Here is a 27,830-nt window from a genome sequence, read left to right as displayed (position 1 = left end):
ACACAGCAGAGGGCAGCACTTTCCCACCCAACCCTGTCACTTGAAAAGAAATGTTCATCGCACAATGCTCGGGAATTCTGCCAAATTAAGCGCAAAACTAAATTCAATGTGACAGATTTATTCGCGCAGTCATTGGTAACTGGGTTGAGATCATCAACTGGCTACACTTGAGAAACCCGGCTGAGTCAAAGGCGGCTGAAACCCGCATTGGAACCCAGGATTCCCAGCGGCTCCGGCTCAGCGCTCTACTCCTGAGCCACTCCGGCCACTCCACAAGACATCACGACGCAAGCGACGTTCGCGATCCGTTATCGAGAATTACCCGGCGTCTCTAATAGCGTGGCAGTGAAAGCACGGAGTGCAACAAAACCAAACTTCTACCACTACCTGCACGGCGTGGCGAGGCACTCATCCAGCAGTGGATTAACGAAGGGGCTGTACATGTACACGATAAGGCAATGCACATCACAGTGAGACAACAGTGAAATGTAAACAGAAGAATAAGATTCTGATTTAAAGCTTTCGTGACTGCAGGGATTCATATTCTTGGTTCTTTCGGTAAAGTCACGTAGAAGGGAAATAATAAAATAATATAAATATAAGACGATAAAAAATTCTCACGACGTTTCGACTGCAACACAAGCAATCATCATCAGGTGTGAAATCCACAGCAAGATTTTTTTTAATAATTATTTTTAATTATTTTAAATTTTCTTGCTGTGGATTTCACACCTGATGATGATTGCCTGTGTTGCAGTCGAAACGTCGTGATAATTTTTATTGTTTTATATTTATATTATTTTATTATTTCCCTTCTACGTGACTTTACCGAAAGAACCAAGAATAAGAAGAATAAGATTTCCATGGTGCTGGCTGATGGTCTTTTAACACGACCATTCTAAGTCGTCTGAGCAACCCAGCCACTGAAGGCTTTTCCCCAAATATTGTTTGGCCTAATTGCCCAATTGTATGAAAGTTGTGCCATGTGCTATGCCAAATGAAGAAGACATTCCCTTATGAAATGCTCACAGCAAGCAGTGCACCGTCCTGTGTCTAGAAACAGGCCCTGAAGATGGTGTCATAGGACTACTTTCACTTCAATTCACTACAAACCAGGTCTCTTTATCCTGATTTAGGGAACACCGATCATATGCTTTGTAGAACGTTCATTCAATATATATGTAAAAACCTGAAAACGTTCTTGGTGCTGTAGGTTTAGTTGAATTAAGGGAAAAGTTATTGCGAATAAGCTTTTTGTTGTGCAGTTGCTGGTCACCAGGCCAAGAAGATCAATGTATGATACTAAAGGAAAGCGTTTCACGTTAAAACACTTCGGATTTACCATTTCTCAGCTTTTCAATGAAAACTTTGGATCGACAAGGATGATCATTTAGACTTGGTTATCGACTCGTGCGCCTCCGACCTTACAACACCAGGCGCCACCATTCCCCCCCCCCCCCCACCGAGGAAAACAGTCGAAGCGACATTGACATAATTGACGATGTTAACTCCCTTTTTCAGTGTAGCACGTAGGCTTTCGCGACCAATATTATTCATAACAAAGGTTTTTGGGTTAGATCACGTAAGTATAAATGTGTCGTATCCCTCCACCACCCGACACAGCCGATTAGTAAGGGATTTGTCACGTAGACACACGCCAATTAGTTTACTACTTCAGCCCAACGGTGTGGAGTTACTCTCGAGTACTCAAATTGTAAATGTTGTGGATTTACTCTCAAACACACACGGTGAGCTAAAGTAGTAACTGATTGGCGTTTGTTTACGTGACAAATCCCTTACTAATTGGCTGTGTCGGGTGGTGGAGGCTTACGTAACATTCCCTTTACAGATTAATCTGAAACTCGTCTCGACAATTCTTGTACCTAGGTGCGATTTTTTTTTCTTAGGATGATGCCAAAATCGGGAGACGCATCCCTTGGACACTCTCTCTAGAGCCCGATTTGATCATAGTTGGGGCGGCTGAAACCTGGATTCAAACCCAAAGACATTGGCGTTTTCAGCTCAAGTCTCTCCGACACGGCTATTATGAACCCCCACTCCCTGAGCGGCCACCCCGGCCACATCATATCACACCTCACCTCTCACCACGATTAACGCAAAACCTCTCGAAGCCGGACTCATTTTTGGGGAGAACCTTTCCAGTTACGGCGGACGCTCGAGACACACTGACAAAAATGTGAACTAAACCACATCATTGTCAACGCAAAAATTACATTTACACGTGTAATTTACACCTGACGCATTTAATTAAAAATTAACCAAAGATTTACAATATCATATTTACATTTTTTCTCATAACAGTTCTCTATCCGAGTCGCTTACCATCGGCACGTAGCAAAGAGAGAAAGCTGAAGCTCACTGGATGTGGAAGTATGAAGAGATTTTGTGACAGGCTTGAAGAATTTATTCAATTATTTTTTGTTACTTTTTAAGAGCGAGAGAGTGCATACCAGACCACGTGGCATCCAAGGGCGTGGGCTCAACGAATGCCAATCTACAGATAAGTTTAATCGCTTTAGAATTACCCGTACGCTATTGCACGTCAATTGCATTTCTTGCAGTGGTGGGGGGGGAAGCGTGTTACATTTCCCAACGCTGATAAGCGCATTTGAGAATTCCTACACATGATTGGCACTGAGCTTTAGGACGCGGTAAGCTGACGGACGTGGATTGACTGCAGAACAATTTGTCATAATTAGCGTACGGACTAATTAGCGTGCAAAGTGATCCAGTCGGATATTTTAGCTTTCATCATCATCAGCCATGAACAATCAACTGCTGGATGAAAACCTCCACAAGAACACTGCCACCTCTCATGGTCGTGCGATGTAATCATTCGCCGAGCACCTGCGCACCAACTGACTTCATCGCTGCCTATCCTGCTGGACGCCCCATTCTGACAACATTCCATTTTTTGGTTTACTAATTTATTTTCGGGTATACCTTTCCAGCATACCGCCACATTCCGGCTGACTCGGGCCTGGCTTTGAGAGGTTTTTTTTTTTTTTTGCCGCCGAAGCATTACTCCCGCGATTACCATCACCGGACGAGACTCCTCGCGATCACTCTGAGTCGACCTGGAGCGAGGTGTCGCTGCACGGCTCCCCGCTGAGGCTCGGCTCCTCGCTGAGCGGGTCCTCGCTGCTCAGGAAGTCGCACTCCTCCTCCTCCTCGTCCTCCTCGGTCGCCGTCGCCACTCGCCGATTGCCGTTCTCGTCGGCCCTGCGCCAACCCGCGGGGCCGCCATCGTCACCGTCCGGGAGCCACTCGGGCCAGTAGCGCTTGCGCATGCGGTGGCAGAACGCCACAAGGCTCGGCAGTTCCTCTGCAACGGAGACGCAAAGAGTGAACGGCGCAGGAAAGTAACGATGGATGTACGTTAAAAAATAAACTAAATAGATTTCTGTTTTCCATAATAGAGATTTTTGTCTTCACAAAAAGCAGCCGTCCTCAGGTGAGGACGGCTGCTTGTGTTGTGGCCGAAACGTCGTGAGAATTATATTTTATTATGTTATATTTTTATTATTTTATTATTTCCCTTCTACGTGACTTTACCGAAAGAACCAAGAAGATGAATCCCTGCAGTCACGAAAGCTTTAAATAGAGGTTTTTGTGTTAGATCGCGTGAATATAAATGTGTTGTTAACCCCGCCACCACCCGACACAGCCAATGTTTGTCACGTTAACAATACATGCCAATTCGTTACTAGTTCAGCACACCGCTGTGTTGGAGAGTAAACCCACAACATTAACAATTCGAGTACGACGTTTCGCCAGTAATTACAACCAGCCTCATCAGGCGACAGCCATCATTGAAGAGAAATCCTCCGGTTTCAGACTTAAATAGAGGTAAATGTGATGTTTTTATTTTACAAGGTAAGGCCCACTCAGCTGTATATCTCTTTTTCAGAAGCGACCTGAAATGTATTGCAGACATCTACTCTAAACACGTTTCTAAATGCGGAGGGAAAAACCGGAGGTTCCGTAGAAAAATCCACGCGACCACAGGGAGAACATGCAAACTCCAAATATACAGGCGTCAGGGTTGGGATCAAGCCCTCGATCTCCTGTATACCAGGCGAGGGAGATAACATCTCGCCACGCAGCGCCCGTGTGTGTATGTACGTTGAACTTCTTTCGCATCGTACGTAGCCAAGCGTGCTAATGGGAGGTGCAGGGAAAGGACAAGAAAACGAACAGAAAAAGCAATTCCAAAGATAGCTCCAGTGGCTTCCTAATATCCGAAAGAAGAGCGTTCCAGACAGCCGCAGAAGCACGCTACTTATCACCAGTGTTTTCTTTTTCGCAAGGTGGTTATAATCCAAGCGTGAGAGTTGAAGACGCCCGCGCGGTAAGTAGTGCGCGATGATAGTTTGAGACGAAAAATTCTCAACGGAGCAGCCCAACCTGCAGAATCACGCTTGGGATTTTTAATTGATTCGTTGATTCAAATTGACCTCTTACGTACCACAGGGATCCAAGGACTGACCCCTGCGGTACGCCAACTAGGCACAAACGTCCACATATAAACAAATAAGTCGCATGCAACCGAGTTGCGCAACTGATCGCTCAGGTGTGGACCCGGGGTTTACACTATACCACATATTGTCGCATCGCCATGGACACCCTTGCATACGAGATGTTCCATCTCTAGGGATTTTCCAGGCATTACAAAAAATAAAAAATGCAGGCATATCGCGCGGCAGCATTACTCACCGGTGAGCAGCTGGTGCGGTCGCGAGCCAGGCAACAGCCACAGCGCGATGGAGAGGTGAGCGAAGACGCAGGCATCCGTAGCGCCAGGTCGGTCACCCAGCATGTAGCGCTTCGTTCCTGGGAACGTACAACAGCAGCAGCCGCCATTCGCCACTAAGTGGCGGTGACGTCACCACAGTGCTCCTGCTAGGTTGGATGCACTGAGGCCACGTGAAGTGTCAAAGGTTTCTAGATTTGAAGCTTTCGTGACTGCAAGGATTCATACTCTTAGTTCTTTCGGTAAAGTCACGTAGGTAAAAAATGAAATTAAAATTAATAAAAATAAAACAATAGGTCAAAGGTTTGCTGGCAGGCCATGGGACAGAGCCAGAATGTACACACGTCACGGGAACATACGAAGACAAAGATCCCCGTATAGTCTTCAAAGACTGTTGGGGCAAGTGCTGTTAGCAAACACCTATGAAGGCCGGGAACAGCACACGAAGGGGTAGATGGCCAACACCACGCCCGGCCGCCTTTGTCTCCCGAGTGGTGATGTTTACACACCGCACCAGGTACTTATTTAAGGCTGAGTCGATGGGAACACACACATCCAGAAACATGCACAAAGACAAAGGTCACAAATATAGTCTTAAAGAAGCTGTTTGGGTGGGCAGGTGGGGTGAGCACCAGTGCTGAAGTATATACAGCAAGCAAGATACTAATTTAAGGCTGAGTTGGCCTTGGGGAGGCCAAGTCAACTTCTGATATTTGATGTTGGCCATGGCTGGGAATAAAATTCAGATCACGGGTTCGCCGCGCAGTAAGATAAATACTACGCCACCACTCCCCAGACAATGTGGAATAATCCTTGGCAAAAACCTTTCCCGGCCAGCGGACTGAGGAAGGAAATGCGCGAGTAGATTTTATAATTTAGTACGGTCACCATTTATTATAAAGGGGGACCACCAAGGCATCCTTCCTAACGTGTAGAACCTGTCCAGTGGTTCGAGCAGTTATAATCATTTCATGTTAGGCAGTGCGCGCACAAACTCCCTCAGCAATTCACATGGGAGATCATCCCTGCCCAGTGCTTTAGCAGGTGTCAGGTTCTTCACACCTGCGCAGCACACATACCCACACAGCCACACACACACACACATGCTGTTAATGAGCACCTATGAAGGCCGGCACGGCACACGAGGGGGTGAGTAACCAGCACCACGCCCGGCCGCCTTTGTCTCTCCAGTGGCAATTGTGCTGATATTTACACACCGCGCTAAGTACTCATTTGAGGCTGAGTCGACCTAGGGGAGGCCCAGGACCGGTTCAAATGATCGTCACTTGTGTTGGCCGTGAGCGGCAATCGAACTCGGGTCACCGGGTTTGTAGTGCAGTTGCGTCACCGCTCCCCACTAGACACGCACAATAGTTCAATGTTAACGTGCCATTTAATTGAGGCACTACGTGTTATCTTGGTGTGGTCTGGGACAGTTTTGTTGTTATTTTTGCAACCTTGCCCAATCTTGATAAATCGGACGTATTACCTACTATAATCACCCAGAAGTGTCTGTCTGTCCCGCGCGTGACGTCACACCACATGAGGCCCACCCCCCCCTCATTAATATTCATGAGTGGGTGGATTTTTACACTACCGCAGGGAAGGTAATGCCGAATTAAATAATTTATAATGCAGTCGCTTCAAATATGACGTTTCTTTACAGAAAGTGACGGTAAAAAAATCAATCTACGCAGCACAGTGCTACATCCGTACGTGACGTCACTGCAAGAGCCCCCCCCCCCCCCCTTCATTAATATTCATGCCCGCGTGGAAATTTACACTAACGCACAAGAAGGTCGCGCACTCCACATGCTGCACCCCTCCCCTCATTAAAAATCATGAGCCGGCGACGTCACTCCACATGCCGCACCCCTCCCCAATAACCATTAGCGGGTAACGTCACTCCACATGGGGCAACCCCCCCCCCCCTCATTAATAATCATGAGCGGAACAATTTTACTATTGAATATTTCAGATTTACTGCAATAGACACCTGTCCTTGGACGGGCAAGAAAGCTAGTATAATAAATGTTTGTATTATTATTGCTTCATATTTAGTGACTTGCTTACGGTTTTCTTTAATTTGCACACCTATCGTGTTTTTGTATCATTTGCTGTTGTAACTTGCTGACCCCGTGCCCATAATGGACATCTGCGAGAAAAAAAAGCTTCATAGCTCATCGGAATCCTCCCGCAGCCTAAATAAAGATCCCCGACTCCGACACGCAACACTCACGCATCCGGCGTCTCACCCAGGATGTTGGCGACGGCGCGGATATCGCTCTCGATGGCGCGATGCGCCTCCTGCGGGCGCGCGGCCCACGCCAGCCCGTGCGCCGCCAGCTCACCCCGCAGCTCGGCGCACACGAGGCCGCAGCGCAGGCGCGCGTGCAGGCGCGGGAAGGGCCCCGTCACGCGCACCAGGCGGCGCATCGTCTCCTCGCACTCCAGCCACTGCACGCTGCACAGCGCCCTGCGAGCACGGAGACAAGACGGACACCGCTCCCTCCACCCCACCGTGTAGCCTACCGCATGGACCCGCTGCTGCGGCAAATGCTGTTAGCGAGCACCCACAAAGGCCGGCAGGGCGCACGAGAAGGTGTGGTGCGATCGGCACCGCGCCCGTCCGCCTTTGGCTCCCCTTTCTTGATATTTACACAGAGTCTGTATGTAAGTACACGGGTCTGTATGTAAGGTCAGTGAATGCGACGAGAGTAGATGCACAAACTCTGAGCAGCGGACCCCATGGAATTTATTGGACTTGGCGAAACACAAAATGACCCTCTTGCGCTACCAGTATGTGTGGTCCTCCAGCATCTTGATGACGGCGCGCGCCACCCCGCACTGGTGAGCGCTGGCGGGCAGAACTGCCGAGTCACCGCTGAGCGACTCCATGAAGTCTCGGACGGCCTCGATGCCCTGCACGGCTTGCGTCTTCCCGTGTCCGCACGGGACCTCCAGCCATGGTGAGACAGCGTGCGGGGGCAGCCACGCGTCACTGCACACCTAGGGGACGCGCGCGCAACCGCCCCCGCACGGACGCACGGACAGACAGACGGGCGGGCAGATGGACAAATGGGTATGTGGATAGATACACAGAGACATCGATAGGCACGTGGGGACATGGATGGATGCATGGGATGGAAGGACAAATACATGGACAGATGAACACGTATACACGGGGGAGAACGGACACACAAATGGACAGATGGACACGTGGGTGGACCGACATGATTGGAGAGTCAGATGGATGGACTGATGGACACGGGGAATCAACACAGACACAAAAAAGGACACAGACGGTCACATTCATGGACAGAAATACACAGCAACATTGACAGACCCACAGAGAGACACACAAACACATGCCAGTTTAAGCAGAGGGAAACTTTCAACTTTTTAAGGGCTTAAAAGGAATTTAAGTTCCAATGACGGGCCAAACACATCGCCATACATCGCACGAGAACTCACGCACAATTACGTAGGCAAGGGCAGAGAATCTTCATCACACCGCAGTAACACAAACATTCACGTAAAAATCAAAACTTCAATAAAAAAATGCAAAAATAGCATAATTCTCAAACGTAGTAATCACGATGATGTAAATAATAGAAAAAATATAATAACCTGCACAATCGTGGCATCTTGCATGCAGCCATATGCGCCGAAACATCTACACACACCAATAACAAGAAACGAATCAAAGGAGCACAAATTATGATACAATTTAATATGCACTTAACAATACATCGATTCATTATAACAGATTACGCTCGTGATAGAAGCATCGAATCATACATGTAGAAACAAGTAAGTTACAATTCATTCAAATTACATGCTAATTACATGCTAATGCTACTTTTGGCGAAAAAAAAACTAACGGGACGGGCAACACAAATGAGGCCGTGCAGATGAGAGACAAAACAAGCGAGACAAAAAGAGCACGCTAAGCACCGTGCAAACAAGACAAGCAGCGCAAACAGGCCAGGCAGTACAAACAAGACGGCATACACGAGACACACAACACAAATGAGCCAACAACAAAAAAACAAGTGAATCCAGAATACAAATCTGACTCCTACCCTCGTGGTTCGATGGGTGAATTGTCACACGTGCCAACCAACGGTTTAGTGGCATCGCGTATTTGGAAAGGACATCTGTGGTGGAAGGAATTAAATCGCCCCCCCACCACCTCTCACCACCTCAGCCTGTCCAATTCCCCAATCTCTTCATAGCCTGTCACCTAGGCCTCCTCCGGCCTATTGGGTCCCGATTCAGTTGCATGGCCTGCACACAGAAGCTGCGGCTCGATATGTTGGTGCCTGGGGCAATGTGCCACCACTCCTGCTGCTGTGGTGCTGAAACCGTCTATGAGAAACCTTATCCACTGGCCGCCACCGCTTGCCTCGTTTCAAACTATTTGGTCGCGCGTTCGGAATGGGGTCCACCTCGGCCGAGGGTGCGCTGCGGGGGCCGACTCAGCTACCACCGCCTCTGTACTAGACATCTGTGATATCAGACATCTGTGTAAAAGAGCTTTACAGCTCATCGGATTCTTCCAGTGCAAATAAATATTCTGATACGGCACCGCCTGCACACTCAACAGCCACGCCAATGTGCCACAATGCGGCACAGCGCCCGAACGAAGGGTTCGAGTTGGGACGCGCGAAACGTGGTCTCGCCTTGTAGGGCAGCCGTGCCATTCGCAGATGCGTCTCGGCGGTGAGGCACGCGGGGTAGAGACTGGGGGCGCCGCCCTTGGGCCGAGCGTGCTGGTGCAGGATCACGACATCCCCGCTCGCATCGTCAGCCACGGTGCACCTGGTAACCAACACGCGCACACACAGCACATCCACAGCCATCTCACAGTCACAGTTTGCCTTCATGTTTAAAACAACTGTTGCTGGTATGTATATAATTTTTTCTCATTGTATACAATTTAATATTTTTATGTTAATGAGTAGTTTATGAGGAGCCAGTTGAGGTGGTCCGGGTACCTGGTAAGGAAGCCCCCCAATAGACACCCCCTGGAACTCTACCGGGCACGTCCCACTGGGCAAAGACCCCAGGACAAGCTGGTGGGACTATGTCGCTCAACTGGCCTGGAAACGCCTGGGAATTCCCCAGGAAGAGCTAGAGTCTGTCGCCAGGGAAAGGGAGGTCTGGACCGCCCTACTCAACTTGCTGCCGCCGTGACCCTCACCAGGACAAGCGGACTGAGAAACGGATGAACAAATGTTTACGAGTGTTCACGTGATGATGGCGCTTTGAGTGGTATATTTGTGCTGGAAAGGCGCCACACATGTAAGCAGAAATAAATTGACTTGACTTGCTCGTGATAGCGATGATGGTATGTATGTTGAACTTCATTCGCACCTTACGTAGCCAACCATACTAATCGGAGCGCTATGGATAAGCTACGTCCTGGGCGTAAAATGGTAAAATTTCAGGCCTGTAATGGCTTGCTCTTTCCACTGCTGGCGGAAGGGCCTCCATTACGAAGAAGCCCGAGGCAGTCCCTCCAGAGGATACTTTGGCCTCCTATTCCACCCCATCACACGTGACCTTGCTGATCGACTCTGGTAAACCCATTTATACCGCTGGGTGCACAGAGGCGGCGGGGAAGGGTGGATTGAAAAAAACTGCACCATCGTTGCAACTGCCAAGCGGGGAGATGTAATCGAAACAGAAACCTATGGATTGAAAGTCCACTGTGTTGAACCTTTGTACGTATGTTGCACTTCTTTCGCACCGTACGCAGCGGGGGAAGGACTCTTTCCACCACAATAGTAGGATAACAGATTCAGATTTCAACAGACCAAAATAATACTTCACCTGGTAGATATGATCACCTCGCGGATGATGAACGCCGCCGTGGCAAGCAGCGCCCCGCCTGCTACCCACAGTGCTTTGCGGCACCAGCTCACGTCTCCTGTGCAAGCTGGGGGGCTGCCCCCAATGTCTCCGCCGCCACCGCCTGCCAGCAGCGACAGGAACCCGGCCTGGGTGGCAGGGCACCCCGTTCCGCCAATTCCACCGCCGCTGCCTCCTCCACCGCCACCGCCGCCGCCGACTCCACCGCACCCGCCGCTCTCCGCCAGACAGACCCCACCAATCTTCTCGCCGGCCAACAGCGAGAGGAAGCAGGGCTGCAGTGGCGGTACCTGCCAGGAGCTCCATCCCCATTCGTACGTCAGCCAAGCCCGTTGCCAGGCGCCACCCACAGGCCACGGCGAGCACTGATTGGTCCACATCATTGCGAGCCGCTCCTCCACCTGTAAAAAGGGGGGGGGGGGGGGGGAGTCCAAGGTGTCAAGTTTTGCTGGAGATTCATGATATTTCCCCACGCTGGTCAGTGCGTGTTTAATGAGGGCCGCCTCAGATATCGATTGCCAATGACTGTTAGCCGTGGCAGAGAATCTAACTCAAAGTCACTGGGTGAACTGTGCTTCTTAATAATTATCAGCCATTGGCAATTTACTGCTGGATGGTGGTCCTCCCATAGCCGTTGTTACCTCTCACGGTCCTGCAGTGTAGACATCCGTATAGTTCCTGCACGAGAGATGATTTCACCACCCCATTTCTTCAGTGGATGCCTAACTACCATTCCATTATTATCCTCAACCATCGGCAATGCCCTACCCAAGCCCACTTATTTTTATTAACAGCGTGTATTATGAATTTAAACTACATGTTCTCTAAGCCACGTGTTCCAATATCTTTCAATGCACAGCCATGACAAGCATTCATCTCTCTCGATGCCGTTGATGCAATGTTTTATTTTTGTTGCTCTTTTTTAATGTATGAATGACGGCGTTTATGAACCATGAGTCATATCAAGTATCACACGCTGATTTGACAACACGTTCATCTATCAACAAACTGGGACGTTACTCTTCACGATCAAGTTAATTTCTCCAAATTTGCTCTGCTATCGTATGCCTTTCTAAATATATATTTTTATTGCAGATGGCCTTCAATAGCCTTCACAAGCAGTATGAAGTTGTCAATTGCTGATGCCCTCCAGTGGGTGTCACATTTACTCGGTGACCTAGGGCAAGAGGACCACAATGTACTTGTTCGGGAAATGTTGATGGCTTTTGCATGATGCCAATGATGCATAAATCCATAAGTATAATGCCAAACAAAGGCCAAGAAAAGAATGCTGATGTATCCATTATACAGGTTTTCTGTTAATATAAATGCAAAATAAATCACGACGTTTCGGGCGCAACACAAGCGTCCGTCATCAGGTAGGAAAGCGTGGCCTACTGCTGATGCAGACTGTTTTAAAGTCTGCATCAGCAGCAGGCCATAATTTCCCACCTGATGACGGGCGCTTGTGTTGCGCCCGAAACGTCGTGATTTATTTAATTTTATACCTACGTGACTTTACCGAAAGAACCAAAGAGTATGGATTCCTGCGGTCACGAAAGCTTCAAATCAAGATTAATATGTGTCGTTAAACCCACTGCCACCCGACACAGCCAATAAGTAAGGTTTTTTCATGTAAACAGAACATGCCAATTCGTTACTAGTATAGCACACCGGTGTGTTGGAGATTAAGTCCACAAAATTTGCATATCTATATTTACGCGATCTAATCCAAGAAATCTGTATTATAGATAATATTGGTCGCGAAAGCCTACGTGTTAAAATTGTGTTGTAGGGAAGGAAGTTCCAAGTCTCACACTGGAAGAAATAAAAGCTGCCCTCTACACACGATGAAGTCAGGGGGACAATCCTGCACCAGATGAGATGTGGTGACTGTTGACATCACCAATTGTAGCAGCATCAGCATCCTGGCACGTGTTTACGAAGCGTTTCTGCCTAAATTAAATGCGCCAGCTCACGGAATGCAACCATGGAAGAATTCGAACCCCAGGCACCACCACCCACCCTCTCGGCTTCACGTCTCTGACCTCTGAGCCAACCCAATTCTATGCAGATCTCTGTAGTGACGTCAACATTTCTGATACCGAGGAGGAAGTCCCACACTGGAAGAAATAAACGCTGCCCCCTTCACACAATGAAGTCAGGGGGGCCACTCCTGCACCACATGGGATGTGGTGACTGTTGACATCACCAATTGTAGCAGCATCAGCATCCTGGCACGTGTTTACGAAGCGTTTCCACCTAAATTAAATGCGCCAGCTCACGGATTTCAACCATGGAATTGGAACCCCAGGCACCACCACCACCACCAACCACCCTCTCGGCTTCACGTCTCTGAAACCCTCTCGAGCCAAATCCGCGCGTTGTGCGAAAACTCTCACGTTCGTGCGATTGCGCCGGGGATTTTCGTCCTCGCTGGGAGAGGCAGAAAAAAGAATCGAGGACTGCGGATGTCCCCTGAAACCGACCGATGGAAATTGCACGTTCATGCGGCGAGGCCGAGTACGGGCCTCTGCCGCACATTCGTATCGCAGCTGACGTAATAAACGCACGGATGCATTAGCAGGCAATGTCGTGGTCCCACAGAGGTACCGCGTTTAATATTAAACATGCCGTTATAGTGCAATACACGTATCGTTTATATGTATCTTATATACGTGTATTAGAACGTACGTGCAGATTTCGTGTACGGGTACAGAATCGCCCTTTAAATCGCGCGCGGGTCACGTTGCAACAAAATGCTTCACGTTAATTATGACGACAAAAATAAAACATTCTTACCGTTTGGGGCGCCTTCAATTATTAAGCTTTTATTTTAAAGCATCCTTAAGCGAGTCCCATCGCCAGCACGATGGCTCATTCAATGGACGCGACTCGTGAATGTGAGCTGAAGGTTGTGTATTATTTAAAATCGAATGTTGTTGTTTTTTGCCATTACAACCGGGACAATGTCCAGGCCTCGACTGTGTTTATCGTGCGGTGGGTGGGGGGGGTTAAGGAGGGGTGGGGGGAGGGGTGGTGGGGGAGTGGTGGGGGGGAGGGGTGGTAGGGGGGGAGGGGTGGGGGGAGGGTGGTGGGGGGGCAATGCGGGCCAGGAGGAACGAATCTGCAGGGGCCGGGAGCGCGCGCCGAGTTTCCCTTCACGCAGTAGGGAGAGAGGGGTTGGGGTGGGTGGGGGGAGAGGGTGGGGGGGAGAGGTGGAAGAGGGTGGGGGGGGAGAGGGTGGGGAGAGGGTGGGGGGGAGAGGTGGGAGAGAGGGTGGGGGGGAGAGGGGGGAGAGAGGGTGGGGGGGAGAGGTGGAAGAGGGTTGGGGGGGAGAGGGTGGGGAGAGGGTGGGGGGGAGAGGTGGGAGAGAGGGTGGGAGAGAGGGTGGGAGAGAGGGTGGGGGAGGGTGGGGGAGGGTGGGGGAGAGAGGGTGGGAGAGTGGGAGAGGGTGGGGGGGGAGAGGGTGGAAAGAGTGTGGGGGTTTGGGGGATAGGGTTTGGGGGCGAGGGTGGGGGGGGGTGGGAGAGGGAGTGAGGGGGCACTGGGCGAGCGATCGCGCGCCCGCGCTTTCGTCGCGGTTGCCGCGGCAACGGCCGAGGCCGTTCGTGTGACGTCACCGCACTGAATGGACTGTCATGGAAGGCGGCCCAACACAACTACAGTAACAAAATCTGTCAACCCCTTATCAGTGACTCCCTTATTATAGACAAATTCAGACCTTATTGGTCACCGCGTGCCCTTATACATCTCAACATTCATCCTACAAAGTGCCATCACAAGGGAGAAACACAAACACATCGCCGTCCATAAAAGACGTCACGCGGTTTTGGCCGTTTTTTGACCCCTCCCCCCACTCGTCACGCGGCGTCACAAAAAGTCAGACCCCCTCAAATATGACGTCACAAAGCTCTGCCCCCCCCCCCAAAAACATATTTCCATTTTGAAAATAAAACATGCTTCAATTCGCATTAAACTATTGTCATTGTAGTGCGTATTTAATGTGGCGCTGCACTCTGATGTTTTAGGAGAAAACATTTATTTAAAAAGGTGTTGGAAAGCTGAAATTTCGCATGAAATTAACTTGAAAATATTCAACGTCGAACTAAAACTGAAAATGTTCAGAATATTACATTGAAATTCTCTCATAATTATACAATATTAAAAGTAATTATAACTATTAAAAACTACTTGAAACTTTGTAGTAGAACGAAGAACATCACGACGTTTCGATTGCAACACAAGCAATCATCATCAGCCACAGCAAGAACATTTTTACCACAGCAAGAAAATGTTTACTTCAGTAAAATTTTCTTGCTGTGGTTGTCACACCTGATGATGATTGCTTGTGTTGCAATCGAAACGTGGTGATTTTTTTTTCACCTATGTGACTTTACCAAAAAACCAAAGAGTATAGATCCTTGCAGTCACGAAAACTTCAAATCTAGAATAAAGCAGTCTTAATTGCATGTAGATGCCACGTGATGAACCAGTGGCATCTACATCTGCAGAAGATTAAGAACTAGTGGCACCTACATCTGCAGAACATGAAAACCCAGTGGCATCTACATCTGCAGAACATGAAGAACCAGTGGCATCTACATCTGCAGAACATGAAGAACCAGTGGCACCTACATCTGCAGAACGTGAAAAACCAGCGGCACCTACATCTGCAAAACATGAAGAACCAGTGGCACCTACATCTGCAGAACATGAAGAACCAGTGGCATCTACATCTGCAGAACGTGAAGAACTAGTGGCACCTACATCTGCAGAACATGAAAAACCAGTGGCATCTACATCTGCAGAACAGGTAAAACCAGTGGCATCTACATCTGCAGAACTTGAAAAACCAGTGGCATCTACATCTGCAGAACATGAAAAACTAGCGGCATCTACATCTGCAGAACATGAAGAATCAGTGGCATCTATATCTGCAGAATGTGAAGAACCAGTGACATCTACATCTGCAGAACATGAAGAACCAGTGGCATCTGCAGAACTTGAATAACCAGTGGCATCTACATCTGCAGTACATGAAAACCCAGTGGCATCTATATCTGTAGAACGTGAAGAACCAGTGGCATCTACATCTGCAGAACGTGAAGAACCAGTGGCATCTACATATGCAGAACGTTAAGAACCAGTGGCATCTACATCTGCAGAACGTGAATAACTAATGGCATCTACATCTGCAGAACATTAAAAACCAGTGACATCTACAGAACATTAAGAACCAGTGTTACCTACATCTGCAGAACATGAAGAACCAATGGCATCTATATCTGCAGCACATGAAAAACTAGTGGCATATACATCTGCAGAATATAAAGAACCAGGGGAATCTACATCTTGCAGAACATGAATAACCAGTGGTATCTACATTTGCAGAACATGATGAACCAGTGGCATCTACATCTGCAGAACGTGAAGAACCAGTCGCATCTACATCTGTAGAACATAAAACAAACCAGTGGCATCTACACCTGCAGAACGTGAAGAACCAGTGGCGTCTACATCTACAGAACATGAGGAACCAGTGACATCTATATCTACAGAGTATACAACTTTTATAGCCATTCCCTCTGTTTAGTGCACATGCCATACAACGTGTTTGCAATCGACAGGAGTAAAGTTTGATTTACGAACAAATCGACTTACCCTCGTTCGTAAGTAGAGGAGTCCCAGTACTGGAGGAATATGATGAACTATGAAGCTCTTTTTCACAGATGTCCAAAAGGAGCACGGGGTGAGAACATTACAACAACAAGAAACAATACAAAAACGCAAGAATGCAAAGTAAAGGTCAACAAATATTTTGAAAATATAGAAAAACAACTTACTTTTTTTTTTATCTTACCAGGTAAAGCCCACTGAGGTAATTACCTTATTTTTCAGAAGCGACCTGGCCACAAATGAAAGCTCAGCAAATTGGCTTATGTGGACATTTATAGCAATAAAAGAATTTAAATACTGTAATCTCAATGCATGTTGATTCTAAATGTGGAGGGAAAAGCCGGAGGACCCAGTGAAAAAATGCATGTCGACCATGGAGAGAGAGACACGCAAACCACGGCACACCAGTCATCTCGAAGTGAAGATGATCCCTGGGTTTTATCTTCCACGAAGCTCATGGTCCACCGTAAATCGCATCCACTGTACAAACCATGGCAAATGCGGATACCTGATACACAAATGAAAAATTACAATGATGAAAAAAAAGAATAGGTTTGAGCCTTTTTGGCAATAAAAAGGTGTAAATCCATCAAATAGATACCTTTTTCAAGGCACCAAGTCCGCATTCACCACACATACTTTTGGAAAAACATGCAAACAAACATGCTCTGATTATATATGCAATGTCATCTGAACATCTGTTTGATGCCGGAAAGGGTTAAACCTATCCTTTATTTTTCATAATTTTGATACTGGCAAAGAGGTCTCATAGATGGAAAAGAAATAAAAAAAATCTCCAGTGTGCGACTGTCATCATCGAAAACAGACCGTACAAGATATCTCGACGCAATGCCCGATCCACAAATATAGAGGAGATATCACAGCGAAACACTCCACTGCTCCTGGCACAGTTATCTGACTTGACCACCTAAATGCAAAATTCTCGTCGTTGTTCTGCATCTACATCAGCCATATGAAAGAAGGCCATAAACAATCCTAATAATCTTCGACGTGCGTCTAATTGACACCATTGGAACCTCCTTTGCCAGTAGCAACATATGATAATTGTTTTTTTACCCTTTTATCTGGCAACAAATCTGACTCATACTCTGATGGTGCATTGTCTTTGAGTTGTGCGCATTTTGGCGTCATCTGGTCCAACATCATGTGAGACTAGGCTCTAAGAAAAGCTGTCTCGGGTGTGGACCAATCAATTTCAAGGACAGTGCATACATTATCAGAGTTGTGTTTTTTGTTTGCATTCCGACCGCAGGTATTGTGGTCAATGCAAACATGACTCCTTGTAAAAAAATGTGTCAGTTTTGTTGCCAGATGAAAGGGTAAAAAAAACTATTATCATATTTTGCTACTGGCAAAGGAGGTTCCAATGGTGTAAATGCTTACCCCAAGCTCTCATAATCTAATGGTGCATTGTCTTTGAGTTGTGCGCCTTTTGGCGTCATCTGGCCCAACACCATGTGAGACTAGGCTCTATGGAAAGCTGTCTCGGGTGTGGACCAATCAACTTCAAGGACAGTGCATACATTATCAGAGTTATGTCTTTTGTTTGTATTATGACTGCAGGTATTGCGGTCTATGCAAACATGACTCCTTGTAAAAAATGTGTCAGTTTTGTTGCCAGATAAAAGGGTAAAAAACCAATTATCATATCGTGCATCTAATTCTCTATTAATGGTTCCCGGATTTTGCACACAACCTGGGTTCAAACCCAATTAATGTAGCTGCCTCACAGTGTTTGGGACCACCTAGTTTTGTCTATTGGCATCTCCATTCTGCCATATCTGCCCTAATTTAAACTGACTATTAAAATCACCAAAGTTTAAGTGTGAATGTAACTTTACAACATAATTGCGATTAAGCTAACTTTTTAAATCTCTACTTATGGAACGCTTTCATGTTGTCTTCTGAAATGTTGGCCAGGATCACGAAGAATCTGCCAGCTAACTGCCTAATTTTCAGTAATTCCATTTACATATTTAGAGTTTATAATACCATATGAATAAGTGTTAACCTCTACTGACTAGAAATATGCTCCAATTAATTCAGTATATTCCCAAGTGCCTCCTCAAACACACTTGTTTGTGTGTGATAAAAGTAATTCCTCACGGAGATGGTATTCTCTAGAGGGCATCTTTCTGCTCACAAGAGAGCTGATGTACATCAGGAACTGTGGTTTGAAGCATAAAAGTTTTTTGCAATGCAAACATACCGTTAAAAATACATCTCAAGCTAATATTGTTTGAATGCCTCATTTAAAACTGTAAAAAATACATTTTCTAACCACGATTTGCGAATTTTGTTTTATTCCTACAGGGTACACCATCCTTATGTCCATTTTCATCGTTCAAATGAAATTGAATACATATTTTACAGGACCAGAAGCCTATGATTGTTCCGAAACATTTAGACGTTGTTGTCCAGCGAGTGTTTTCCCTCAAAGGTCAACACAAAGTGATTTGTTTATAATTATGTCAGTAGACTGAGCAGCATACTTGACTGTATCACAATACTTTTTGACACAGTTTGTGCTTGAATTAAAACTTAATCTCATGCTAACATCCAAACCGGATATATTTCTGCATCAATGATATCCAGTTTGGATTTGAGCATTAGATTAATTTAATCCGACGTAATCCTACGCTTTGTCAGTTTAGATTGTACTTTCAATATTGGCATGGCTTGATGGCATTTGTTGATAAATTGGCATTTGTTATAAATACACACTGCTTAACACATTTAACTCCCCATTTCCCCTCACCATTAACACGGGGCGGCCCAGGTGTGAGCATTACCATTTTCGCTGCCCTATAGGGAATAACCTCACCACTCGCAAGGGAGCACAATAATCTCATACGTTTTAATATATCAACCAACTAACTATATTAGTTTTCAACTATAATGTGAAAATGTCCACACGTATTATTTTGTATGTACTATAAGCTGTAATAAAGTTTACGTGGAAATTATTCAGTATGTGTGGCGATGGAACTGCGTATTGCTACGAATGATTGGTGGGTAATATTGGAATTATTTAACATTTAAAAATAAAGATTCTTATTCTTGAGGGGCAATTTGTTTCCAGGGTGACAAAATATAATTATATCTTCCACCCCCAAAATATTGTAAATGAGGGAAGGTACAGGTTTGGAGGGGGGTGGTATTATATGCCCCCCTGATGTTAGGTGTACACACAAACACACGCACACACCACCCATATATAAAGCAGAGCACAAACTGTGCTGTGAGTTCTAAGAGGGTCACTTAAAGTGGAAGCATAAACACTCCCACTTAGACACGAAACACATCTGAAGGCGTTATCGAGGTAAGACCTGTAAAACCCATGCATGCAGAAAAGGCTTTAACAAGCATTACCGCCTTTTCATTCAATACCCATACATTTTGCCAAATGTTTAAATAAATAATGAGACGTGGGTTATTTGGCCTTGCATGTTTGTTTACAGTATATGTATTAATGGCTTCGCGGAGTATAGTAACTGTGTACTATTGTATTATTTTGAGGAAGAACGTATGGATCATACAGCAAATGCATGTCACTCGTCATATCGTATAAGGTCGCACTTATTACACACACAGTGCTTACCACAAAGGAACCACAATACATTGCTGATCTCTAGATTTGAAGCTTTCGTGACTGCAAGGATTCATACTCTTAGTTCTTTCGGTAAAGTCACGTAGGTAAAAAATGAAATTAAAATTAATAAAAATAAAACAATAAAATCACGACGTTTCGGAGGCAACACAAGTCTCCGTCATCAGGTGGGACCGTCACAGCCAGATTTGCTGCAGGTGGGACCGTCACAGCCAGCTTTGCTGCAGCAAATCTGGCTGTGACGGTCCCACCTGATGACGGAGACTTGTGTTGCCTCCGAAACGTCGTGATTTTATTGTTTTATTTTTATTAATTTTTATTTCATTTTTTACCTACGTGGTGACTTTACCGAAAGAACTAAGAGTATTGCTGAGCTCATTTACACTATGAGATCTCTTTTACCAGTGGCAAAATATAATAGTAGGTTTGTACCCTTTTAACTGGTACAAAACTGACACCTTTTGTCAAGGCATCGTGTTTGCAATGACCACAACACAAGTAGTCAAAAAGCAAACAAAAAGAAGCAACTCTGATAATGATAATAATATGCACTGCCCTTGAAGTTGATTGGTCCATGTCTCGGGTGTGGACCAATCAACTTCAAGGACAGTGCATATTATTATCATCATTATCAGAGTTGCTTCTTTTTGTTTGCTTTTTTGACTACTTGTGTTGTGGTCATTGCAAACATGATGCCTTGAATAAAGGTGTCAGTTTTGTACCAGTTAAAAGGGTAAAAACCGACTATTATTTCTGATCTCGTCAAGGAACATAAAGAAGAATCACGCGAATTCCGGTCATCCTCGCAGCAGCGTCGTTTTTGGCTGGCCATGAAACAAAGACGGTGACCGCGTCGCGCGCTTTCAGATGCCCTTCCGCGGTCGTCTGGAATCCTCTTTCTCCTGATGTTAGGAAGCCACTGGAGCTATGCCCTTTTAAATCTAGACTGAAAAAAAATTGCTTTAGAACTGATTTTTGCGTTGAGTTTTTTGTCCTTTTTTGTCCTTCCCCCGCACCTCCGACAGAAGTTCAACATACATACATGTCGACTGCTCATTAAAGCGAGTGATCTTAAGCAGAACACGTCTTGACGTACGTACGGTGCGAAAGAAGTTCAACATACATACATGTCGACTGCTCATTAAAGCGAGTGATCTTAAGCAGAACACGTCTTGACTTACGTACGGTGCGACAGAAGTTCAACATACATACATATCGACTGCTCATTAAAACCGAGTGATCTTAAGCAGAACACGTCTTGACGTACGTACGGTGCGAAAGAAGTTCAACATACATACATGTCGACTGCTCATTAAAGCGAGTGATCTTAAGCAGAACACGTCTTGACGTACGCACGGTGCGAAAGAAGTTCAACATACATACATATCGACTGCTCATTAAAGCGAGTGATCTTAAGCAGAACACGTCTTGACGTACGTACGGTGCGAAAGAAGTTCAACGTGCTTATACGTACATAGAGAAGGCATGCCGTCCACTGGACGACACTGGTGATGGAATGACATAACAAGGAGCGAACGTGTCTGCCCGACGGTTACGAACACTTGCGCTGTTGCTCTGGAGACCGGGAGATCGATGATCGATGTTCGGTCGCGGAGTCGATGGCATTCGTCGCGATTTCGCACTTAACACGGTGGGCCATGTGACGGCTGCCATTTTCCGCTCCAACTGATGACACCATTGACGAGATCAGATTGCGTGCACGAATGAGATGGGAGTGTGGCATTTTTTTTTTAAGTAAGAACATTCATACTCTTTGGTTCTTTTGGTAAAGTCACGTAGATGAAAAATAAAAAATAAAAAACTGAAAATAACTATAATTCAAGCACGACGTTTCGGAGGCAACACAAGCTTCCGTCATCAGGTGGAACAGCCACAGCAAAATTACTGTCGTGAGTAGTACATTTTGCTGTGGCTGTTCCACCTGATGACGGAAGCTTGTGTTGCCTCGGAAACGTCGTGATTTAATTTAGTTATTTTCAGTGTATTTATTTGTATCATTATTTTTATTTTTCATCTACGTGACTTTACCGAAAGAACCAAAGAGTATGGTTCCTTGCAGTCACGAAAACTTCAAATCTAGAATTAAAGAACATTTTGCTGTCATTCTTAACATTACTGTAGTACTGAAATAATAATACGATAATATTAATAGGCACTTATGTTACGGTGATTTTTATTTATTTATTATTGATATTTATGTTTTGGGCTGTCATTCTGACTTCTCCTGTAATGCGGTTATTCTGCTCTGATTTCGTTGTATTTTTTCATTTCAGTGTTTGTTTTTTATTTTCAAAAATGTACTGATGAATCACGTCACTCTTGCAGCGGGTCAATACTGGTCTCTTGAATTCTCAGCTGGTGCAAGAAAATAAACTGGAATTTACCTTTCAAAAATCGAATGACATTCCAATTTGAATACAGTGCAGCGATAATAAAATGGAAAAAAAGAAAATATTTAGGTCATGTTTAATGTCATTTTTAAAATGTACCTTTTTTATCAATGTCCTAATAATATGTGCTGTTTGCTCTACGTGAAAATACTTAATTAATTAATGACCATTGAAAATGTTTTTCTGTTTCAGGAAAAATAATTAATATCTTACTCAAAATCCATCACATATGTACAAGGGACATTTATATTCTTGGTTATTTCCCTTCTACGTGACTTTACCGAAAGAACCAAGAATATGAATCCCTGCAGTCACGAAAGCTTTGAATCGAAGAGTAACATTTAGTTTGTAAGATTTTGACACAGACGGACACAATATACAAATTTCCTTCAACAAGCAGTATAGCCTGGTGGGGCAGGTGCTGTTAGACAAAGATTAGTAGCACCGTGCTGAGGATACGAAGGTAGCTCAATACACACCCGCCCACCTTTGTCTCTCCGTCTCTCGTGTCTATGACCACCGCACACTCACACCAGCAGGTATTACTCATTTTAGGACCAGCACACCTTGAAAATACCCAGTCCAGAAACGCATGGTGACAATTTTCAAACACGGGCAAAGGCAAACATCACAATTTGGCCTCCATTGACTGTTGTAGCGAGGCAAGTGCTGTTGGCGAACACCTATTAAGGCCTGGCACGCAAGGCCCTTGGTATAGCCAATGCCGTTTTCACAAAATGCTGAAGTTGACACCGTCAGTGTATCGAGTTCTCTATTTTTTTTATTTTACACGCTTTTATTTAACTCACTGTCTGTTGTTGTTGTCGTATCCTCAAATGTTGTAACTCAATTTTAACCCACTTCCCAATGTGGTATCGACTACAAACTTGGTATACTTATGTCATACTGATGACAATACTATATTCTATCATAAAAAATTAACCAAAACATTTTAAACTATCTTTTTACATGCTTTCTATTAATTCACTCTGTCTGTTGTTGTCGTATCATGAAATCTTGTAACAAAATTTTTACATACTTCCCAATGTGGTATCGACTGCAAACTTGGTATATTTATGTCATACTGATGACAATACTATATTCTATCATAAAAAATAAAATATATATGTATTTTTAAACATTATTTTTTAGATGTTATGTTTCGGCTTAGCTCTAATTGTCCACGCTCAACGGACGTTGTCTGTAATTGGCCACAGTCCCTTACGTTATGGCAAGCTTCGGGGCCATTTCCTGGAGTTGTGAAATTCTTCCCATTGCTAGTACGGTACATTTCATTAAAGCGTGGTTAAAACATTTTTTTAATATTACTTATTTTAGGCTAAGTTGACCTAGTGGAACACTGCTCTAGCATCAGACAGCGATCACTTTCCATAGAGGTAATATTTGACTTGCGCTCGTTAGCAGCACGAGTATGGGCTGTACGAATTGGGCCGGGTTTTGGGTATTTCTTTAACGAAAAAAAAACGTCACAATCAAATTAATTCGTACTCTTAGGTTTTTTCGGTAAAGTCACGTAGCTAAAAATAAAAAAAAATCATAAATGAAAATAACTCAATTAAATCACGACGTTTCGGAAGCAACACAAGCCTCCGTCATCAGGTGTAACTGCTCCAATAAAATTACTGTAGCGTGTGAATAATTTTACTGGAGCAGTTACACCTGATGACGGAGGCTTGTGTTGCTTCTGAAACGTCGTGATTTAATTTAGTTATGTTCATTTATTATTATTTTATTTTTTACCTACGTGACTTTACCGAAACAACCTAAGAGTATGAATCATTGCAGTCACGAAAGCTTCAAATCTAGACATAAATTCGTCTTCCCAGAGTAAGCTTGCTACCTGCTCTGGGTTTTCCAATATCGTCCTCTTGTTGAGGTATCTGCTGCTGTCATAGGACAGCTGTAAGTCTCCCCGTTCCACTAAAAGTCCAGAATGTTGCGAAGTTGCGTAGCAATACATACACCAAACTCTTTGGTTCTGTCGGTAAAGTCACGTAGATAGACAAATAACTAATAAATCACGAAGTTTCGATAGCAACACAAGCCATTGTCTTCAGGTGAAACAACACAGCAGGCGGATTTCTGATGCAGGAGGAAATGTAGCGAGAGAGCCACCGCAAAAAGCCAGAGACCACATACGCCTGTGGTGGGCACAACCCAAGGGCAAGTGGGCGGGGCTAGGGATGAAATTTGCAAGTAAATGTAGGATAGCAGAGCTCGCACACCTCGGCCAATCCGAGGGGGGGAGGAGGAGGGGCCGCCGCAACGGCCGAGAGGGTGGGGGTGAAATTTACAGAGGGAACAAGGTGATAGAGAAAAAAAAAGGAAACAAAATACCAAACTTAACAAACTTAGAAATGTAATGCAACTCAGAGAGTCGGCCAACACAACAGTTAACACCACACCTGGTTGATCAACGTCCTTCCACTTTTGCATCCATCTTCTCGGTTGAAGTAATGTCTGAGTTGTGTGGAAATCCTCCCCGTAGAGGTGGCTCAATCCTAATTGGAAATTTACTTGCAAATCCCATCCCTAACCCCACGCACGTATGTGGCCTCTGGTTTGCGGTGGCTCTCTTCCGCTACATTTCCTACCACCTCAGCAGTCCGCCTGCTGTTGTTTCACCTGTCGAAGACGATGGGTTGTGTTACTATCGAAACGTGATTTATTAGATATTTGTCTACCTACGTGATTTTACCGAAAGAACCAAAGAGTATGAATTCCTGCAGTCACCAAAGCCTCAAATCAATACGTACACCGCTCAAGACAACGCATTTGCACGTAACAGCGGTCATGCAGTTGCCACGTGCTCTTCCAGTACAGCATTGTTGAGATACGTATCCTCCCTCCTCTCCCATTTCTCCCGTTATTTTGTACTTCAAAAGGTGGCAACCGCAGCACCTCTACTCGCCCCCCTCAAGACCACTCCCAATGTCACCACCGCCGGACGTTCCAACTCTCCTTCCTCCTCGCAACCAAACGACAGACGCCAACCGCTCGGTCACCACCACCATCGCCGCCGCCTCAATGTTGCCGTCCGAGCGACTGGTGGCCCTCTCCGTCATGACCACACTCATCGCGTGCACCATCGCGGGAAACCTCCTGGTCGTGGCGTTCATCGCCTACTTCAGGCACCTGCAGACCCGCACCAACGCGTTCGCCCTGTCGCTGGCCCTCGCCGACTTCCTCGTGGGCCTCCTCATCATGCCCTACAGCACCATGCGCAGTGTCGACAGCTGCTGGCCCTACGGCGGCGTCTTCTGCAGGGTGCACACGTGGCTCGACTTCTCCCTCACCACCTCGTCCGTCGTCCACCTCTGCTGCATCTCGTACGACCGCTACGTGGCGGTGGCCGACCCGCTGCACTACCCCCAGCGGGTCACGCGGCGCGTCGTGGCCCTCCTCCTGCTCTGCTGCTGGCTCAGCGTGCCCGTCTACTCGTGGCCCATCATGAGCGGCTGGTACAGCGTCGGCGTGCCGGACGGCCCCGGCGCCTTCGCGGGCTGCCGGGAAGTTTGCCCCGTGTCGGTGAGCGCGACCTTCGGTCTGGCCAACATGCTGTGCGCCTACGCGGCGCCGATGCTCCTCATGTCGCTCACCTACGCCAAGATCTACCGGCTCGCGAGGGCCCAGGCGCGCAAGATCGACACCGCCACGGCGGGCCTCAGGCGGCGGGGCCCAGCCGACAGGGCCGACGGGGCCGACGGCGACGGCCGGCGGTGGAAGGCGGCTATGAGGCGTGAGCACAACGCCACCAAGACGCTGGGCGTCATCGCGGGTGTCTTCGTCCTCTGCTGGGTGCCTTACTTCGTCCTCTCAGCCACCGACTCGCTGCTGGACGACGCGACGAGACGCGCCGCGGCCGACATCTCCAACTGGCTCACGTACGTCAACTCGACGCTCAACCCGGTGCTCATCGTCGCCCTCAACCGCTCGTTCCGCAACGCGTTCAGGGCCACGGTGGCCTGCAGGGTGTTCGCGCCGGGCTTCCGCGCCACTGACCTCTTCAACTACGACGACTCGGAACGCTGACGGCCGTTTCCACCCCCCCCCCACCCGTAATTCTTTGTTGTCTCCCGATAAATTTGGGTAACAACAACGACGACGGCGAAAGTTGTCTCTCTGCCCTCGCTCGCTTGCTGCACGTCAGTCGATCGGACACATTCGCTCACGTCTTTTGTTATTTTCATTTGGCGGTTAACCCCGAGAGACAGAAACAGGACCGCGGTGCGGTTCTTCATGAACTGTTGCTGATGGGGGGGGGGGGGGGGGGTGTGTTGCCATTTGCGCGATGCACGAGGTAGGCCTCGGCAAGGTAAGATAATTTACCCTTTTTTCCGGGTAAAAGGGTAAAGGTGTCGACATGACAAGGGGTAAGGTAAAGGGTAGGGTAAAGGTAGCGCGAAGTATTACCCGGTAAATACCTTGTTCACCGCTCGCTAAAAGCTCCGTGGCGCAGTCCGTGGCCTCCATTTAAAATTGGAATCATCGAGAGTATTCTATATAAATAAAGCGCTCTACCTCGCATTTACCTATTATAGACCTTGTTCATGTGTAGTACCCCAGTAATTACCCTGTAATCGGGTCATTTGTATGGGGTAAGGGTAAAATGTAAGCTAAAGGTAGGCTCGTTGCTTTTTACCTTTTATCTTACCTTGCTAACGGGTAAAAGGTAAGGGTAGAGTGATTGTATTGCGGTAAGGTAAAAGGTAGGGTAAAGGTAGGCTCGTTGCTTTTGACCTTTGACCTTACCTTGCCGAGGCCTAGCACGAGGCCTAGCTATTTGTTTGTACACGCGTCCGTGTGCTGTTTTAAACTCGCCCTTGTTCTATTTTGACTTAAAACTTTCGTGACCGCAGGAGTAAAAAATATTCTTTGGTTCTTTCGGCAAACTCACGTAGACAGAAAATAATAAAATAAAAGTAAATTAATAAAAAAACTAAAACTCGCCTAATGACGACCGCTTGTGTTGCGATCGAAACGTCGTGAGTTTTTGGTTTTTATTCATTTACTTTCATTTTTCGATTTAAAGCTTTCGTGACTGCAGGGATTCATCTTCTTGGTTCTTTCGGTAAAGTCACGTAGAAGGGAAATAATACAATAATAAAAATAAAACATAATAAAAGAATAAAATAAAATAAAAATTATTATGTTTTATTTTTATTATTTTAATATTTCCCTTCTACGTGACTTTACGGAAAGAACCAAGAAGATTCCTTTCATTTTATTATTTTCTGTCTACGTGAGTTTACCGGAAGAATAAAACAACATCACACTTGTTCTGTCTCCGCACTGCACTCTTAAAGCCTTTGCAGAACACCCAAAGGTTCCCAGCCTTTGCAGAACCCTCCGACGACTGTCAACATTCGACACATTTACGTTGACCACGGTGGAGACTGGCAGCGGTCCATTGACCACAACCTCGCCTGGTATACAG

At 46.2% G+C, this 27,830-nt stretch overlaps 2 protein-coding genes and 1 pseudogene across 2 annotated transcripts in view; 2 read left to right on the top strand and 1 right to left on the bottom strand.

The window, feature by feature from the left end:
• SMIM8 (small integral membrane protein 8) overlaps positions 1 to 27,830 on the top strand; it is a 104,320-nt gene that overhangs the window by 30,115 nt on the left and 46,375 nt on the right. The gene's annotated exons all lie outside the window — the stretch shown is intronic.
• Positions 765 to 13,667, bottom strand: FAXC (failed axon connections homolog, metaxin like GST domain containing). Its single transcript, XM_078869136.1, has 7 exons — positions 13,454 to 13,667; positions 10,613 to 11,052; positions 9,460 to 9,598; positions 7,572 to 7,783; positions 7,030 to 7,250; positions 4,738 to 4,854; positions 765 to 3,346 (listed from the first exon to the last, which is right to left on the bottom strand). Exons 2-7 carry the CDS (start codon positions 11,032 to 11,034, stop codon positions 3,084 to 3,086), a joined length of 1,374 nt encoding a protein of 457 aa, XP_078725262.1. The 5' UTR covers positions 11,035 to 11,052; positions 13,454 to 13,667; the 3' UTR covers positions 765 to 3,083.
• LOC144942447 (trace amine-associated receptor 365 pseudogene) lies at positions 25,325 to 26,425 on the top strand (annotated as a pseudogene).

The sequence above is a fragment of the Lampetra fluviatilis genome, chromosome 27, assembly GCF_964198595.1.
Source record: "Lampetra fluviatilis chromosome 27, kcLamFluv1.1, whole genome shotgun sequence".
NCBI classification, from domain to species: domain Eukaryota; kingdom Metazoa; phylum Chordata; class Hyperoartia; order Petromyzontiformes; family Petromyzontidae; genus Lampetra; species Lampetra fluviatilis.
This window is presented reverse-complemented; position numbering and strand designations above follow the sequence as displayed.